The following is a 17073-nucleotide window of genomic DNA, read 5'->3' as shown; positions in this document are numbered from 1 at the left end:
GTGGGAGGGATGGGGTGACTGGGTAATAGACACTGGGGAGGGTATGTGCTCTGGTAAGCGCTGTGAATTGTGCAAGACTGTTGAATCTCAGATCTGTACCTCTGAAACAAATAATGCAATGTATGTTAAGAAAAAAAAAAAGATAGCAGGAGGGGAAGAATGAAGGGGGAGAAATCGGAGGGGGAGACGAACTATGAGAGACCATGGACTCTGAAAAACAAACTGAGGGTTCTGGAGGGGAGGGGGGGTGGAAGGATGGGTTAGCCTGGTGATGGGTATTAAAGAGGCACGTTCTGCATGGAGCACTGGGTGTTATGCACAAACAATGAGTCATGGAACACTACATCTGAAACTAATGAGGTAATGTATGGTGATTAACATAACAATAAAATTAAAAAAAAAGATACAGTAACAACAACAACAAAAAAGCTTATCTGTTCAGTGACTGCCAAAAGTAGAAATTTGAGCTTCCTTTTATACAGGTGGATCTGGCCTTTAAGCCATGTATTATGTGTATGCTTCCTCTGTGTGTGTGAATTATGTCTTGAGGCAAAAAAATGGAATTTTAAAATCTTAGATCCCTATTGACCCTCCTTGGCCAGGTCACAGGAGAGGCCACTAAATATTATTCAGATCTACACTGCTGATATATTCTTAAAAAATACAGCTCGTGGTTTTGAGATTAGCAAGATTGTATCCTTTTTTTTTTGGTCTCAGGATTACTTGCTGCATTATTTGGTAAGATAGCATCCATTCAGTAGCAGTTAAGACTCCAGATACCAGGAAACATATGATTGTAATATAGATAAAAACAGAGTGACTGGAAAACTTTTCAAAGCCACAGAAATCCTAGTTTTTCCAAATACCAGGAAAATCAACTACAACTAACTTGTGAATTACTTCTTGAATCTTGTTGTCACAGGAATACAAATATCTAAATCAGATATAATTTGGTTATGTGCAGGAGAACTGGTATTTCTAGAAAAGAGCCATCAGCAGAAGGCTTTTTTTATTTGATGGTTCCCATTAATTTGCTGGGGGAGCTTTCTGGAGACAAGAAAGGACTATTCGGTTTATAGTGGGCCTCAGGTTAACAGTTACAGGTTGGGACATGGGAGTAGGATTTGGAATTATTAGAAATTCCCCGAGTAATTTTAGTTCTCTGAGAGATTCATTATGTTGTGGTAGGATTTATGGTAGAAATAATGGCACATGTATCTACCAGGAAACACCAAAGGCTCAAGGAATTTTTGCTTGTTTGGGAGTCCACTAGTTCTGATAAGCAAAACCAGTGAAAATACTCAAGGTACACTCAGTGGACAGCCTTGAAATCATTAAACTTTTTTTTTTTTTAAAGATTTTTAAAATTTATTTATTTGAGAGCAAGAGCATGAGCAGGGGGAGGGGCAAAGGGAGGAGCAAGCTCTCCACTGAGCAGGGAACCCGATGCAGGGCTCAGCCCCAGGACTTCTGGGATCATGACCTGAGCTGAAGGCAGAGGTTTAGCCGACCAAGCCACCCAGGCGCCCCAGCCTTGAAATTGTAAAAAAAAAAAAAAAAGTCACAGCTCTCTCATCTGAAACATTTGATCATATTTATTTCAAATTTTTGCTTGGGCAAGGGAGAAACTTCATGTGGAATGTGGCTTTTGTTAAAGGAAGAGGGCAAGGTATGCAGAATTTTAGAGGGGGCTAGAATAGAGGTTAAGTTTCAGTGAAGTGCTTTTACTTCTCAAAGCAAAGTTGAGCTAATTGCTGATTGGGTAAGTTCTTGATAGCAGATCTGTTTAAACGGTATTTGCTGGAAATGGGAAGTTTAGCTTCCTGGATATAAATAGGTCATGTCCTTCACTGTCTACATGCCAAGGTAGAATATATGATTTACTTAAATATGCAGGTTGTGTCTTCTGGTAGGTGTGGGATTTTTCTGTCTACTGGACCACTCTACTTCAGTGGCCCATAAATAACTGGAACTCAGTATTTATAGCAACTCCAGCCCACACCTTCCTTCTATATTCTCCATTTCAGTAAAGGGATGGTTGCTTTCCCGAAGTCATATTGGACCCTCCTGTCTTATATCAATGTCAAATGTATCATTAAGTCTGTCTCATTCTCTCTGCCCATGTTTAACTGCTTTGGTTCAGATAGTTAACATCACTCAGGTTTTTGTTAACAGCCTCCTCACTGTCTTCTTACCACTATTTACTTTTTGTTCTTCTACCTTCTGCACTACTCCTTGAGTTTCTGTGAAACTATTTGATCACATCGCTTTCTTGTTTAAAACTTCCAATAGCTTCCAAATACAGGCATACCTGGTTTTCATGCCTGTCTTCATACATGCTGTTCTGCTCTGTCTGGAACCCTCTTTTCTAATCCCATTCCAGTGTAGTGATCTCTTAGTTTTTAAAACATTCCATCTCTGCTGAAGATTTCCCTGACTCCTCAAATTCCCTGATCCTCTTCTGTAATTCCCTATTGTTTATTCCATACTGCTGCTTAGACTTTATCTTGTCAGATTGTAGTTTACTTAACTTACATGTATTTCCTTCTTTTTAGGCTATGAATTCTGAAGCAAGGACCTAGAGCAGTTCTGCTTGGCTAATAATAGATACCTACCTAAATAGATAAATATTTTTAATGCCTGGAGCCCCTTCTTTTTCCTATGCTACATAAGAGTTTTCTAAGACCATCTTCCTCACATGTGTCCTAGATCCCATTCCCCTATTCAAAGAGAAGCACAGAAATTGGCCTTAACATTGTTCAGTTTATTCATAACTAGAGGGGAGAGGCATAATTAATATCAGGGTGGTGAGGAGACCTTGAAATCACATTAGATTGTGAGCAATAGGAGAAACTAGAATATTTAGCCAAAAAGAAAGAAAAATCAAGTGGGATATGATAACAGTACCCAAATATTTGAAAGGCTGTCATGTAGAAAAATAATTAGTTTTAATCACTGTGCCTCCAGAGGGCAGCTGTAGGATGAAGAGGTGCAGTTTTGGGTTCAGCATTAGGAAGAGCTTTCTGAACATTATAAGCTGACTTACTATATCAAGTAGGGGATTTTTCATGAGTGGAGCTGTGAAAGTAGAGGCAGAGTGACCAGGAGTTTAAAGTATTATAAAGTTGATTTTGTTATCTCTGGCAAGAATTGACCGTACTGGAGAGTCTTAAATTTTCCTGATATAGTTCTAAGTTCTATGACCGTGAATTTTAGAAGCATATTTATTGTTTAGGATTAAGACAGATTTCTGTATATACGGTAATAATATTAGCTCTTTCTGTGTGCTACCTGTTGGGCATTCAGAGATCACTGATGGGCTCTTGCACTGAGATAGCTTGTACTTATAAATGAAAAGATTCTTGGGCTTTTAATTTTTGAGGTGTGTGTGTCATTTCTATTTTGATTATTTTCAGGATTCACGATTCCAGAAAATCAATTTTGAGATTTACTTTCCTTCCAGGTACTAAAATTGTTTTTCTTTCCTTTTTATTCTTAGCAATGTCTCAGGCTGTGCAGACAAATGGAACTCAACCATTAAGCAAAACATGGGAACTCAGTTTATACGAATTACAACGAACACCTCAGGTAACGTAGACTAAGATGAACTTAGGGGAAGTAAGACATGTTTGGAAACTGGGATACATTTTTAGAAAATGAAAACTTGAAAGAACATAATGGTAATAATGAATTTATAGACAGGTAGTCTTGTGTATGTTTGGTTTACACTTCATTCATTGATTCAACAAATAATTTTAGTGTGTACTGTATACCAGATTCTATGCTAGGCGCTAGGTGAAGTGAATAAAAGATGTGGCACCAGCTTATGGAGTTTAGAGACATTAAATGAATAAATATCCATAGAAGTACACATTTGAGAAGTTGTGTAAAGGGGGAACGTCCTCAGTGCTGTAATAAATAATAATGGGAGGGGGCACTGGGTGGATTAAGGTAATGGTTTGAAGTAGATAAACATGCTTAAGACTGAACTCATTTTGAGATGCCTGTAAGTCAGGCAGGCAGAGATGTTAACCTAGGGGTCTGGACCAAATATAAAATTTTGGGGGTTGTCAGCACATTTTAAGAGAGATAAGCAGAGGGGCCCAGAATTTCATCCAGAGGAGCTTCAACATTTAGAAATAAAGGAAAAAATGGAAAAGCTGGCAAGGGAGACTGAGAAGGAACAGCCAAAGTAAAGAAAAATAGGATATGGAGAGAGAGGATCAAAATCTAAGAGGAGGTTTCTTAAAGAGGGAGGGTGTAATTACTGTGTTTGACACTATTGAGAGGATAAATAAAATGAGGATTACAAATGTGTACGTTGTATGTGGCAGTGTGTACTTATATTTCATGACCTTGGCAGGAGTAAATTCACTTGAATAGATTGTGCTATGTTGAAGGGGGAGAAAAGTGAAAATGTGTAGGTAATTTTTCAGAGAAGTTTGGTTCTGCAGAGAAGCAGAGAAATGGAGTAGAAACTGGAGGGGAACATGGAATTGGGAAGTTTTACATTTTGTTTGTAAGATGGGAGATGGAGGTGCACCGAGGACATCCCGGTGCCCTGCATGGCTCTAAGGTATATCGTTCACATTTCACTCTACAGCAGCCCCATGCAGATACTACTCTAGGCTGATTTAGTGGAGAGTCCGAGATTGCTGAAGCCTGAGAGCAAATAAAATAATCAAAAGGATATACTTGAAAAGGGAGGAAGGAAGGTAATTTTATAGGAAGAGGCATATTTTCTCTTTGTAGCAAGAAAGAAGATGATTTATAAAGATGTCATAGAAAATGAAAGAGCTCTCAATGAAATTTGAGGTAAGGTAGTATTTTGAATGTTCAGATGTAGGAAGTTCTGCAGATAGAAGAAAAGGTGTGAAATAGCGTAGGAAAAACAAGTTTGTTACAAGAGAAACTAATTGCTGAGCAGTGTTGAACGCCCATTTGAAACTGGTGAAATTTTTAGTGATACCAGTCTGGTTCTATGATTCCCCCCTTTTTTCTCCCACAGTACTACACACCTGCACAGGTACATAGATGGAGAACATGGATGGTTGAGTTTATCCTGGGCTGGGATTTTGCTAGGCAAGTTCTAAAGAGGGAGAGGACAGACTTGGTTACTAGCTGAGTCGTCATCATACTCATAGTTTCCTCATTTGTAAAATGGAGGTTGTAATTCCTAAATCAAAAGTTTGTGTGTGTATTGAATTAAGTAAAAGAAAATACAGAAAGTGCTTTCTAAAGAGAGGTTGAGACATAATAAGACACTCAAAAATAGTGGTAGTTACTGTGAATGTAAAGATACTTTACTTGAGTCCTTCATGGACAATATCTATAGTTTCTTTGTCTTTCCTTGTAGGGTCTTTATTCTTTGACCCTGTAGAGGAAACACAAGTGTGGAGAGCCAGTGGAAGTAGGAAGTGTCAGTAACATATGGGAAGCCTTTTATTTCTACCTGCACCTTCCCCTTCAGTAGCCACCCCCTAGACCTCTTTATTCAATCCATAGGAACCAGTATCGGAAAGTGAGGTAAATTTGTACTCAGTGCCACCTTGTGGGAAAAGTAGGTAGTGGTGAAGAACGTGGGAGTCACTCATCTCTGCACTTAGGAGAGATGCGCTGGAATTCTACACTGGAACTCCAAATGCATTTTTACACTGAAACGTTTTTACATGTAACAGTTAGAAATACTAAGACTGGTACAATGGATTAAATTAGTTTGTAGGTTAGCCTGAGAACCTGACCACTTTGTATAAAACGGCTTTTGTGGATCAAGACTTAAGGTTCAAGAAGTGATTTTAAAATGAAATCCTGTTAAACTGTATGTAAATTAGAAATACTTATATTGGAATCTTAAAATCTTTAAATGGATGACATGAAATACATAGTTTGTTATCAAAATGGTAGAGTTTGTGAAGATAGAAGAATTAAAGTTTATTTAGCCTTAATTTCCTCATTTTGAAGGTAAGAAGACAATGTTAATTATTTAGAGTCATGTTAATATGGCTAGAACTTAAGGCATTTGATTCCAAATTCAGTGTGTTTTTTTTTATTATGTTACTTGGCTTTTAAACACATTAATATATTATTTTTAGCATTAAAATAAGACCATTGGTATAATACAGTGGTGGGGATGAGGGGGGTTGGGGAAGGTTATGATAAAACACTGTGAGTTGACAGTGATGGTGGCTGGGTGATGGGTATATAGATGTTCATTTTTGTCATTTTCAGTACTTTTGTATGTTTCAACTTGTCCATAATAAAAAAAAATAGGTAGCATTTAATTTTAAAGTGACTCTTGTACAGGAGGCAATAACGGATGGCTTGGAAATTGTGGTTTCACCTCGAAGTCTACACAGTGAATTAATGTGCCCAATTTGTTTGGATATGTTGAAGAACACCATGACTACAAAGGAGTGTTTACATCGTTTTTGTGCAGACTGCATTATCACAGCCCTCAGAAGTGGGTATGTTGAAATGAGTTATATTAGGTATTTAATTATACCAAGATGGTGCTATATGGGTTTTGAGAAATACACTCTCTAAAAGTATTCATTTGAGAACTGGAAGTTTTTCTAAAGTCTAAGTTTTAATTATTGGGGAATCTTTGTTTTGAAAAAGTTGATTTTATACAATTTTAAAAGCTTTATAGCATGAGTATTTGTTTTGAGGAAATTACAAAGCATGGAACTATGGTTCTTCTACTTCTAAATTATATTTAAAAAATCTTTATGAATGCTATTTTAATAAAATAATTGATAACATTAATATGTGTTAGTGGGTAAATTTTCCTTGTAGGGCATGGATATCAGGGGAAATTTATATTAGCAAGGAATAGATTTTTATTTCTAAAATGATTATACATAAATTATCATTGGGAAGTATTCGAATTTTTGCCTGTTGGCAAATACTGCCTGAAGTTCCCAAAAATCTTGCTTACCCTCAAATCAGATTTTCAAAGAAATTAAGTTAATCAGTTTAAATTTCTGTCACTGGGTAAAGGTATTGGAATAGAGGTAACTATCCAGAAATTGGATATTTTTGTTGTTAGCTGAAAGATACTGACATTGTTTACATTTTCTTTCCCCTCTTTTTACTTAGCAATAAAGAATGTCCTACCTGTCGGAAAAAGCTAGTTTCTAAAAGATCACTAAGGCCAGACCCAAACTTTGATGCACTCATCAGCAAAATTTATCCAAGTCGTGATGAGTATGAAGCTCATCAAGAGAGAGTATTAGCCAGGATCAACAAGCACAATAATCAGCAAGCACTCAGTCACAGCATTGAGGAAGGACTGAAGATACAGGCCATGAACAGGTATATGGGAAAGAAGGCCAGGGATGGTGGCCATTTTTCTGAATACTTTTATTAAAATACTGAATTTACTTAATAGCCTCCACTTTGAAAAAGATACAGCGTAGTAACAAATGGTAGTTCTGCATGGTTACCTTTCCATGCAGGCATAATACATACCTCCAGGCATTAATAGGGTATTCTGTTTACAGTACTATTCTCTGTTGTACCCACTTCCCCCTCCACTTACCATTTCTTTTCTTCTCTTATTTCTATAGCAAAACTGCTTGAAAAAGTTGTCTGTGCTCACTATTTCCAGTTCTTCTTCTATTCTGTTTTGGACCCCCTGTTGTCAGACTTTTATCCCCTCCCCCACCTCCGTGTCACTTTATCAAATTTTTAGTGACCTCCAAATTGCAAAATCTAATAGCTGATTCTCAGACCTCACTTTCCCGTCTTCCTCAGCAGCATTTGACACAGTTAATTTCTCTTTGAATCGTTTTCTTCACTTGGCTTTCAGGAGACAGTATTCTCCTGGTTTCTTTTATATGAATTAGCTATTCCTTAACTCAAATTTAACATGTCCAATACTGAACTTTTTATTCTTACCCCCTACTTCTCTTCATTCTTGCTCATTTCGGTTGATGGCAACTTTGTCATTCCATTTGCTTTAGCCAAAAACTTTGGAGTCACCCTTAACATTTCTCTTTTTTCTCACGTATTGTATATTCCAGTCTGTGAATAAATATATTTTTAACTTTTCCCATAATTTATCCAGATTGGTCTAGGCCACCACCATCTTTCATTTGAAGTGAAATAGCCTCCTAATTGATCTTTCTACTTTCCATGCTTTTCCTTACAAAGTCTGTTCTCAGCACAGCAGCCAGAGTGATTCTGTTAAATTGAAAGTCAGATCATGGTTCTCCTTTGCTTTGAAGCCTCTTATATCTATCTTCTCTTCACTTTCAGGATAAAAGACCTTAATGATGGCTTTCAACACCCTGCACTGTTTGGGCACTTTCTTACCTTCATTCTTGTTTCCTTTCTTTTTTTTTTTTTTTTTTAAAGATTTTATTTATTTATTTGACAGAGAAAGACACAGCGAGAGAGGGAACACAAGCAGGGGGAGTGGGAGAGGGAGAAGCAGACTCCCTGCCAAGCAGGGAGCCCAATGCGGGACTCGATCCAGGGACTCCAGGATCATGACCTGAGCCGAAGGCAGTCGCTTAACCAACTGAGCCATCCAGGCGCCCTCTTGTTTCCTTTCTGATACTTACTAATATATTCAGGCCTCAGTGAGAGTCATCATTTTCCAAAGTAGGAGATGCCAGTAAAGCCCCATCTCAGTCTGGTATTTCTCACCTTGGCTGAACATCAGAATCACGGGAAGTTCTAAAATTTTAGGACCTCCAGTATCATCCCAAACCAGGCAAATCAGAATCTTTGATTGAGGTCCAAGCATTGCTGTTTTTAAGGTTCCAGAAGTGGTTTTGAAGAAGATGTGCTACATTGTAACTATATTAAACTGACCTACAGCTCTGTTTAGCAAAGTAAAATAAAATACTAAGTGTTGAATGTATTTTTGTTTTTATTATTTTTATTTTTTTATTATTTTTTAAAGATTTTATTTATTTATTTGGGAGAGTGAGAGGGAGAAGCAGGCTCCCTGCTGAGCAGGGAGCCAGACATGGGGCTCAATCCTAGGACCCTGAGATCATGACCTGAGCCGAAGGCAGACGCTTTACTGACTGAGCCACCCAGGCGCCCCTGAATGTATTTATTTTTAAAGAGTTATGCACTTCTAAGAGTTTGAGGGACTTGAATGGTGTTCATTTTAGTCTTTTAGCAGGACAAAGAGTCCCCTTTCCAAAATCTTTTATAGACAGTCCTTTGATTTTGCTTGAACATTTCTAGTGGTGAGAGTATGTGATAGAAGCTCCTTCATTTGTTCACAACTTTATTACAGCTTCCTTGCTGTTCTTCAAACTTCTGAAGCAGTGGTTTTGTCTCAAGGCCTTTTTTGTATTTACTGTTCTCTCTTTAAGGAACCCTCTTCCAGATAATCCACGTGGCACACTCACTTTCTTCAGATGTCTGCTAAGTTCCCATCTCCACCTCAGGAATCCAACCATCTTACCCTCCCTTCTTCATTTTTCTCCACAGCACTTATTCTATGACATGTATGTGTTACCTGCTGCACTAGAACAATATAAGCCCTTAGAGGGTAGAGAGACTGTCAGTATTACTGATTCTTATAACTCCAGTGCATAGAACCATGCTTGGCTTCAAGTAGCTGCTCAGTAAATATTTTTGAATGTGTGAATTTTTTTTAAGTTTTTCTTTTATATTGAATTAAAATTAGTTTTTTTTTTTTTTTTAAGATTTTATTCATTTATTTGACAGAGCAAGAGAGCACAAGCAGGGGGAACAGTAGAAGGAGAGGGAGAAGCAGGCTCTCTGCCAAGCAGGGAGCCTAATGCAGGGCTCAGTCCCAGGACCCTGGGATCATGACCTGAGCCAAAGGCAGATGCTTAACCATCTGAGCCACCCGGGCACCCCTTAAAATTAGTTTCTTATGTGTAGCAGTCTTGATCTGTCTTTGTCAAAATACTTACGTTGGATTCTATACTTATTTCAGATTCTACTTCTGTCTACTAGTTGTTTAAATAGTAGAGGCTATATATATATATATATATATATATATATATATATTTAAAGACTTTATCTATTTGTCAGAGAGAGCGTGCACAAGCAGGGGAAGCAGTAGGCAGAGGGAGAAGCAGGCTCCCTGCTGAGCAAGGATAAAGGCTAAATATTGACATTCCTAATTACTGTTATTGTTCCTCATGTGACATTCAAGTTTGATGGTGTAGGTCTTGAAATGCTACCTCTAGAATAGTATGTAATATATGATTTGATAAATGCAAAATATAATAAGCTCTTAATCTCTCTTATGAACATTATTTTAAGAATGGTGCCTGAAATAAATTAGCTCTATCAACCTCAAAAATTTTTGGAAAGAAGTTTGGGATGAAAATAAATACATTAAGACAAGTAACCCTGTTTAGATTACTTTATAGTCAACTGAAACAACTTTGCTTTTGCTTTACTTGTAGATTTTAGGAAAATATAAGTATGGTCTTTATATTTTCACTGTTGAATTTTTCTGTTTCATTATTTTGGCCTGTTCATATCATATATATGTATTTTAAATTGTGATAAAAAAGATATAATGTAAAACTTAACCATCTTAACCATTTTTAAGTGTATAGTTCAGTATTGTAAATACATTCACATTAATGTACAACCAATTTCCAGAACTTTTTTTCATCTTATCAAACCGAAACTCTGTACCCATTAAACATCTCATTCCCTCCTCCTCCCCTCATTTCCTGACAACCACCATTCTACTTTCTGTTTTTATGAATTTGACTACTTTAAATACCTCATAGACATGGAATCATGACTGGCTTATTTCACTTCTTAAGACTAAATAATATTTCACTGTATCTGTTTACATCTTTTTGGATCATAGTTTAGTCATTTGACATATTAATGATCCCTCTTAATTTTAAAATGATCTGTAGATTGCATAAACATTATTTTGTGTTTTTTTTGCTTGTTGTTGTTTTTTAAGAAAGCATGTTTCCTAGGCAGTGGGCTGTGATTTCCTTGTCCTGGCAGTAAACATGTAATAATGATACTATCTTAGAAGTGTAGGTCATTTCTTCATATTTCTTTCATATACAGATAAAGAGGGGGGCAGTGTGGCAGAATGTGTTATCACATCCTAGCTCTAGTTCTGGCACTTACTAGCTTATAACCATGGAGCTTCGAACTTCATTTTCTTTGGTTTTCTCAACTATAAAATGACGATAATGTTAACTACCTTGGTGATTGTTTTGATGAGTAAATCAGATCTGTACACAAAGCACCTTGCCCAGTTATTTTTTTTTTAATATTTGAGCTTGTTAGACTGCTTCTGTATCCAATCTTGTGATTTAGCTATCCATCTCATTTTTCTCACTAGCATAACTTTATATTGCATTAGCAGACTTTGAGTGAGGTTGGCAGGGAGGGGCTGCTTACCGTTCCTCTTAAGTCTTGTTTCCTTAAGAACCTTTAATTAAAGAGGCATGAATATCTTCCCTTAGAACTTTTACATTTTCATTTCTGAATCATGTCTTTCTTTAGATTTAAAATCTCATAACAAAAAAATTTATCAACATGTAAATAAGGCCAATATAGGCCAATAATTCCTCTCGTCAACAAAGAAAATTATTAAGTGAATATGAACATTTGTTTGTCATTCAGATGTATGTGTGTGAGTGAGGTTCTTTAGAACTTTCTGGGACATGAAGTTTCAAAATAAATGCCATTATCTAGCGTGGAGCAAATTCAATTATGAAGACTTTTTTAGAATTCTAAAGTTCAGTAAACATGTTTCAAAATCAATGCATTGAAAAGGTCCAAATGTAAATTTTATGCAACCCCTTATTTTTCCTTCACTAGATTACAGCGAGGCAAGAAACAACAGATTGAAAATGGTAGTGGAGCAGAAGACAATGGTGACAGTTCTCACTGTAGTAATGCTTCCACACACAGTAATCAGGAAGCAGGACCTAGTAACAAACGGACCAAAACATCTGATGATTCCGGGCTTGAGCTTGATAATAACAATGCAACAGTGGCAATTGATCCAGTAATGGATGGTGCTAGTGAAATTGAATTAGTATTCAGGCCTCATCCCACACTAATGGAAAAAGATGATAGTGCACAGACAAGGTAAGTGTGTAGGTTAGCTTCAGATTATCTGAATTCATAATACTTAATTTGGAGTTAAAAGGCAATTTTGTGTAAGAAGTAAGGGCCTTATTTGTCATACCATTGATTGCCAGGGTTCTTTTGGATGTTCCGGCTGCCTGAATTACAGTTTTCCTTCTTCTTTGTGTGCTTCCTACCCACATCTGTGTATCTAAAAGGAGTGACCCTGGGGCACCTGGGTGGCTTAGTCTGTTAAGTGTCTGCCTTCAGCTCAGGTCATGATCCCAGAGTCCTGGGATGGAGCCCTGTGTCGGGCTCCCTGCTTAGTGGGGAGCCTGCTTCTCCCTCTTCCTCCGCTCCTCCCTCCACCCACTCATGCTTTCTCTCTCACTCACTCTCTCTTCAAATAAATAAAATCTTTAAAAAGAAAATAATAGGAATGAGCCTCCTAGATAGAGGGGGAGGAAGAGCCCTTTAAATTTAACTCGTTCAGTGAGTGATTGAATTATAAACCATGCTTTTCAAAAAAGTCTCAAGATTAGTGCTTCTTGGCTCTGTCTCAAAAACCAGAAAATCGATCAGTTCTTAGTATAAAATTTGCTCAAAATTCTGTTATTCTTCTTGCTGCTGTAGATGGCAGAATTCTGCTTCTTGGGGTTGAGGGGTACTCCCTCCCTCCCCCGTACTCCTTGTATTTGTTTGATTTTTGTCATTTTATGTCATATTTATGGATGGTAAGGTAGGTAGAGCTTTCTTGCCCTTGTAGACAGATGGTGAGTTGTGTACTTTCCCCTCTTCTGTACCTTTCAATAAAAAATGTTTAGGCAATAGAGGAATAAATTTTTAATGCTATTTCGTCAGTAATTGAGACATTTACATTTTATTTAGCTTGTTAGAAATGTATTCTATAATTTGAGTATGTTTTTATCATTAATGTAGAAATTAAATTATTAATTTATTTTTCCAGATACATAAAGACTTCAGGTAATGCCACTGTTGATCACTTATCCAAGTATCTGGCTGTGAGGTTAGCTTTGGAAGAACTTCGAAGCAAAGGAGAATCAAATCAGATGAACCTTGATACAGCCAGTGAGAAGCAGTATACCATTTACATAGCAACAGCCAGTGGGCAGTTCACTGTGAGTATTTAAAAGAATAGGCTGTTGAAACTGGGAGCACATTCACCATCTGAGACTGGCAGGTGTTTTGGTGGGGCCCAATAAAAATGGTTCAGGATCCTGAGACCCTGCAGAATGAGAAATTGCAGTGGGTTACCTTTTTGATGTCTTTTGGTTGTCCTTTTATGAATAGTATAAGTGACAAGTTTTATCCTAAGATTAAAAAAAAACGGACTTTGATGTTTGTTTCATCTCACTACTCTGCTTTGAGTAGTTTTTTAATTCTTTCTTTTTCTGTTTTAGGTATTAAATGGCTCTTTTTCTTTGGAATTGGTCAGTGAGAAATACTGGAAAGTGAACAAACCCATGGAACTTTATTATGCACCCACAAAGGAGCACAAATGAGCTTTTTACTAAAACCAAGTCTGAGAATGAACTTTTTTTATAGCCTATTTCTTTAATATTAAAGATGTAACGTCTTTACTTTTATGGACAGAATCTTGGATATGTTGTTCAGTTTTCTTTCTGAGCCAGACTCGTTTACACTATTAGAATCTTTTCCCCTTAATTTAAGATTTCCTTTTTGGAAGGGACTGCAATTATTCAGGACTTTTTCTTTCCTTTAAAAGTATATCTAAGTTGTATGTTTTCATGAAGTATGGTTCCATTTGGAGCACCCTTTTGACCCAGGAATTTTTCATAGTTCTGTATTCTTAAGATTCAGTTGGCTATCCTTTTCCCTCCCTTCAAAAGTTTTTTAGGCCTACAGAATGTTAAATAATATGTATTTTGACTTTTTTTCCTGGAGTCTTGTATATTTATAGTTTTCTATATAAGCTGTAGTATCTTCATGAAGACCAAGGCTCAAATTTACTGTGCTTAAAAAACAATTCTCATAGGATTATTATTTTCATGGTATTTTCTTCCATAATATCTCATTTTTTTAAAAAAGGTTCTTTATGAACTTAGTGTCCATTGTCATGCAATGTTATTTTTTTTCCATTTTTTCCCCTCTAATTTTGGAATTTCTGATCCTGGGAAAGAGAAACAAAATGTCAAGTTCTATGAGAACTTGGTTCATTTACGATTTCACTGAAGAAAGAAAAATTGGTCTTATGTAGTCTTCAAGTGTATATTTAAAGAGGTCTTTTGTATTAGCTTTACTGTCACTTCAGTTCCTTTATTATGTGTGTTTGATGTTTTTTCCTATTAAAATACCAGAGATATGGAGATATTTTGCACTTTAGCCTTGATGAAAAGTACAAGATATGTTCAAAGATTCCCTGATTCTTTTCTTATTCGTAGCCACGTAAGTTTCAAGAATAACATGGCACATAGAACAAACAACTGGAAAAAAAAGTTTGCTTCTGTTTGAAAAGTGTGTTCAGCATTTTGGGTGGCCCTATCAGTTTATCAGTTTGGTGTTCTGCTAATCACACTCTAGAGAAGCAAGTTAATGGAGCTTGAGCCCTGCCCTAGTAAAAGATTATTCTGTAGAAGAATGTCAGCAAGTAGGGTAAAGTCATTTTATTATTCTTAATTTAGTTTTATATTGAGGGACAGTGTTGGGCTTTTGGAGCCAGAAGGCCTTATGAAGACAGATCAGAAATAAGATTGACTTGTGTGTTTCTTTTCATCACTGTCCTGATTCCAGGTATGTTTCCAAGTTTATAATTATCACAGTATTTACAAAGACTCGATTGCATTGAGAAATTAACCCCAAAGGGTTTTTTTTTTTTCCCCAGGGGTGAGTAGTCCTCCAGTACCATTGTAACTAAATAACTGTCTAGTCATTGTAAATATTTATCTGTCATTCTTGACAGATTGGGGCCAGCTTGATGTTTTAAATCTTGAGTCCAGTATGAAAACTTAAAGGTTCATTAAATTTTTTAGCATTTTATTGAAAATATTTAAAATCTGTTTTTACAGTTTTATTGGTAATCTGTGCCATGAAATTTGAAGACCACCAAAAATCAAGGGAAATTTTGTATTCAGTTCCTTTTCTGGTGTAATGTTAAGTTGTATAGATTATTAATGCATGTCCACTGAATATAACCCTGGTTTTGTGATATAACTGCTTAGATTTTATTGGTGATATTAGATTAGTGGTTGCATTAAATAACTAAATTCCCGTTGTGATTAATTGAAATTTTGTCTTGAAGCAGAAAATTATTTGTGAATATAAGCTTTGTGCTTAGAGAATGTGTTTCTGTCTGTCGGTATGGGAGGATGTAAACTCTTTGCATCATTAGTGAATTCATTAGATGTGTAATTCTTTGCAAAATATAATAGGTATTTGGTAGAGCATTGAGTGTAGGGTGCGTGTGTGTGTGCGTGTGCACGTGTGTGTATGTGTTTGGTGGGTGGGTACAGTTTACCATCACTACCAACCAAGGTTTTGTAAAGTATTCTCTAACTTCTGTACCCACCCTTTCAGTTGAAGAACAAAAGGCTCACCAAATGCGGTAGGGCCTTTGGATACATTATCATTTTAAAATTTATTATAGTAAAATATACATAGCCAAATTTACCATTTGAACTATTTTTATGTGTACAAATCAGTGGCATTAAGTACATTCACAGTGTTATGTACATCACTACTATCTAGTTCACAACTTTAAATTCATCATCCCAGACAGAAACTCTGGATTCATTAAACAGTAACTCCCCGCCCTCATCCCCCAAGCCCTTGGTAACCTTTATTCTTTCTCTCTTTGAAGTTGACTATCTTAGGCACCTTTTATAAGTGGAATCATATAATATTTGTCCTTTTGTCTGTCTGATTTCATTTAGCATAATGTTTTTAAGGTTCATCCATGTTGTAGGTTTATGTCACATTTTGTTTAACCATTTATCTTTGGGTGGACACAGATTGATGGACACTTTTTGCTGTTTGAATAATGCTACTATGAACATTTTTGTACAAGTATCTGTTTGAGTCCGTGTTTTAAATTCTTTTGAGTATATACCTAGAAGCAAGGTTGCTGGAATATACAGTAATTCTATGTTTAATTTTTTGAGGAACCCCAAACCATTTTCCCCAGGGGCTGCACCATTTTATATTCCCACCAGCAATGTACTAGGATTCCAATTTCTCCACATTCTCACCAACACTTGTTATTTTTGTTTTGTTTTGTTTTGTTGTTTTTAATAGTTACCCTAATGAGTGTAAAGTGTTATTTCATTGTGGTTTTGAATTACATTTCCCTAATGGCTTGTGATACTAACTAAACATCTTTTCATGTGTTTACTGGCTATATGTATATCTTCTGTGGAAAAATGTCTATTTAAGTCTTGCTCATTTTTAATTGGGTGGTGGTTTGTTGAGTTGTAGGAGTTTTCTAATCTATTATCAGATATACGATGTACAAATACTTTGTTCCATTTTGTGGGTTGCCTATTTACTATTGATAGCATCCTTTGGTGCACAAAATTTTTAATTTTGATGAAGTCTAGTATGGCTATTTGTGTTGTCGTTGTTGCCTGTGCTTTTTGTGTCCTATCCAAGAAAGCATTACCAAATCCAGTGTTAGGAAGATCTTCCTATATGTTTCCTTCTGAGAGTTTTATTTATAGTTTTAGTTCTTACATTTAGGTATTTGATCCATTTTGAGTTTTGTGCATGGTAAAAGGAAAGGATTCAGCTTTGCTTGCTTTTGGATATCCAGTTTTCCCAGCACCATTTGTTTGAAAAGACATGCTCTTTCTCCATTGCATTGTCTTGGCAGTCTTATGTGAAATTAATTGACCATGTATGTGAGGGTTTATTTCTGGGCTCTGTATTCCATTGATCTATATATATATGACTGTCCCTTTGCCAGTACCACAGTTTTGATTACTGTAGCTTTGTTATAAGTTTTACATTATAATTTTAAATTCTTTGAACCTTTGAAGAAGACCA

The 17073-nt window shown here is 36.3% G+C and overlaps 1 protein-coding gene across 6 annotated transcripts in view; it reads left to right on the top strand.

Moving 5' to 3' along the window:
* Positions 1–16437, top strand: part of RNF2 (ring finger protein 2) — a 50684-nt gene extending 34247 nt beyond the window's left edge. For 3 of the 6 annotated variants that reach the window (XM_081824718.1, XM_081824720.1, XM_081824719.1), the window contains 6 exons: positions 3500–3588; positions 6290–6464; positions 7099–7314; positions 11803–12075; positions 13022–13193; positions 13476–16437. In XM_081824718.1, coding sequence (XP_081680844.1) covers positions 3549–3588; positions 6290–6464; positions 7099–7314; positions 11803–12075; positions 13022–13193; positions 13476–13577 — 978 coding nt within the window. In that variant the 5' untranslated portion in view covers positions 3500–3548 and the 3' untranslated portion in view covers positions 13578–16437. The remainder of the gene's footprint in view (positions 1–3499; positions 3589–6289; positions 6465–7098; positions 7315–11802; positions 12076–13021; positions 13194–13475) is intronic. The other 3 variants (XM_006732907.3, XM_081824717.1, XM_081824716.1) reach the window with 1 other exon arrangement.
* The last annotated feature ends 636 nt before the right edge of the window (positions 16438–17073 follow it).

This window comes from Leptonychotes weddellii, chromosome 6 (genome assembly GCF_054177405.1).
Source record: "Leptonychotes weddellii isolate Sample4059 chromosome 6, ASM5417740v2, whole genome shotgun sequence".
Classification (NCBI taxonomy): domain Eukaryota; kingdom Metazoa; phylum Chordata; class Mammalia; order Carnivora; family Phocidae; genus Leptonychotes; species Leptonychotes weddellii.
The sequence above is the reverse complement of the archived record's forward strand: the minus strand, read 5'-3'. Positions and strand labels throughout refer to the sequence as shown.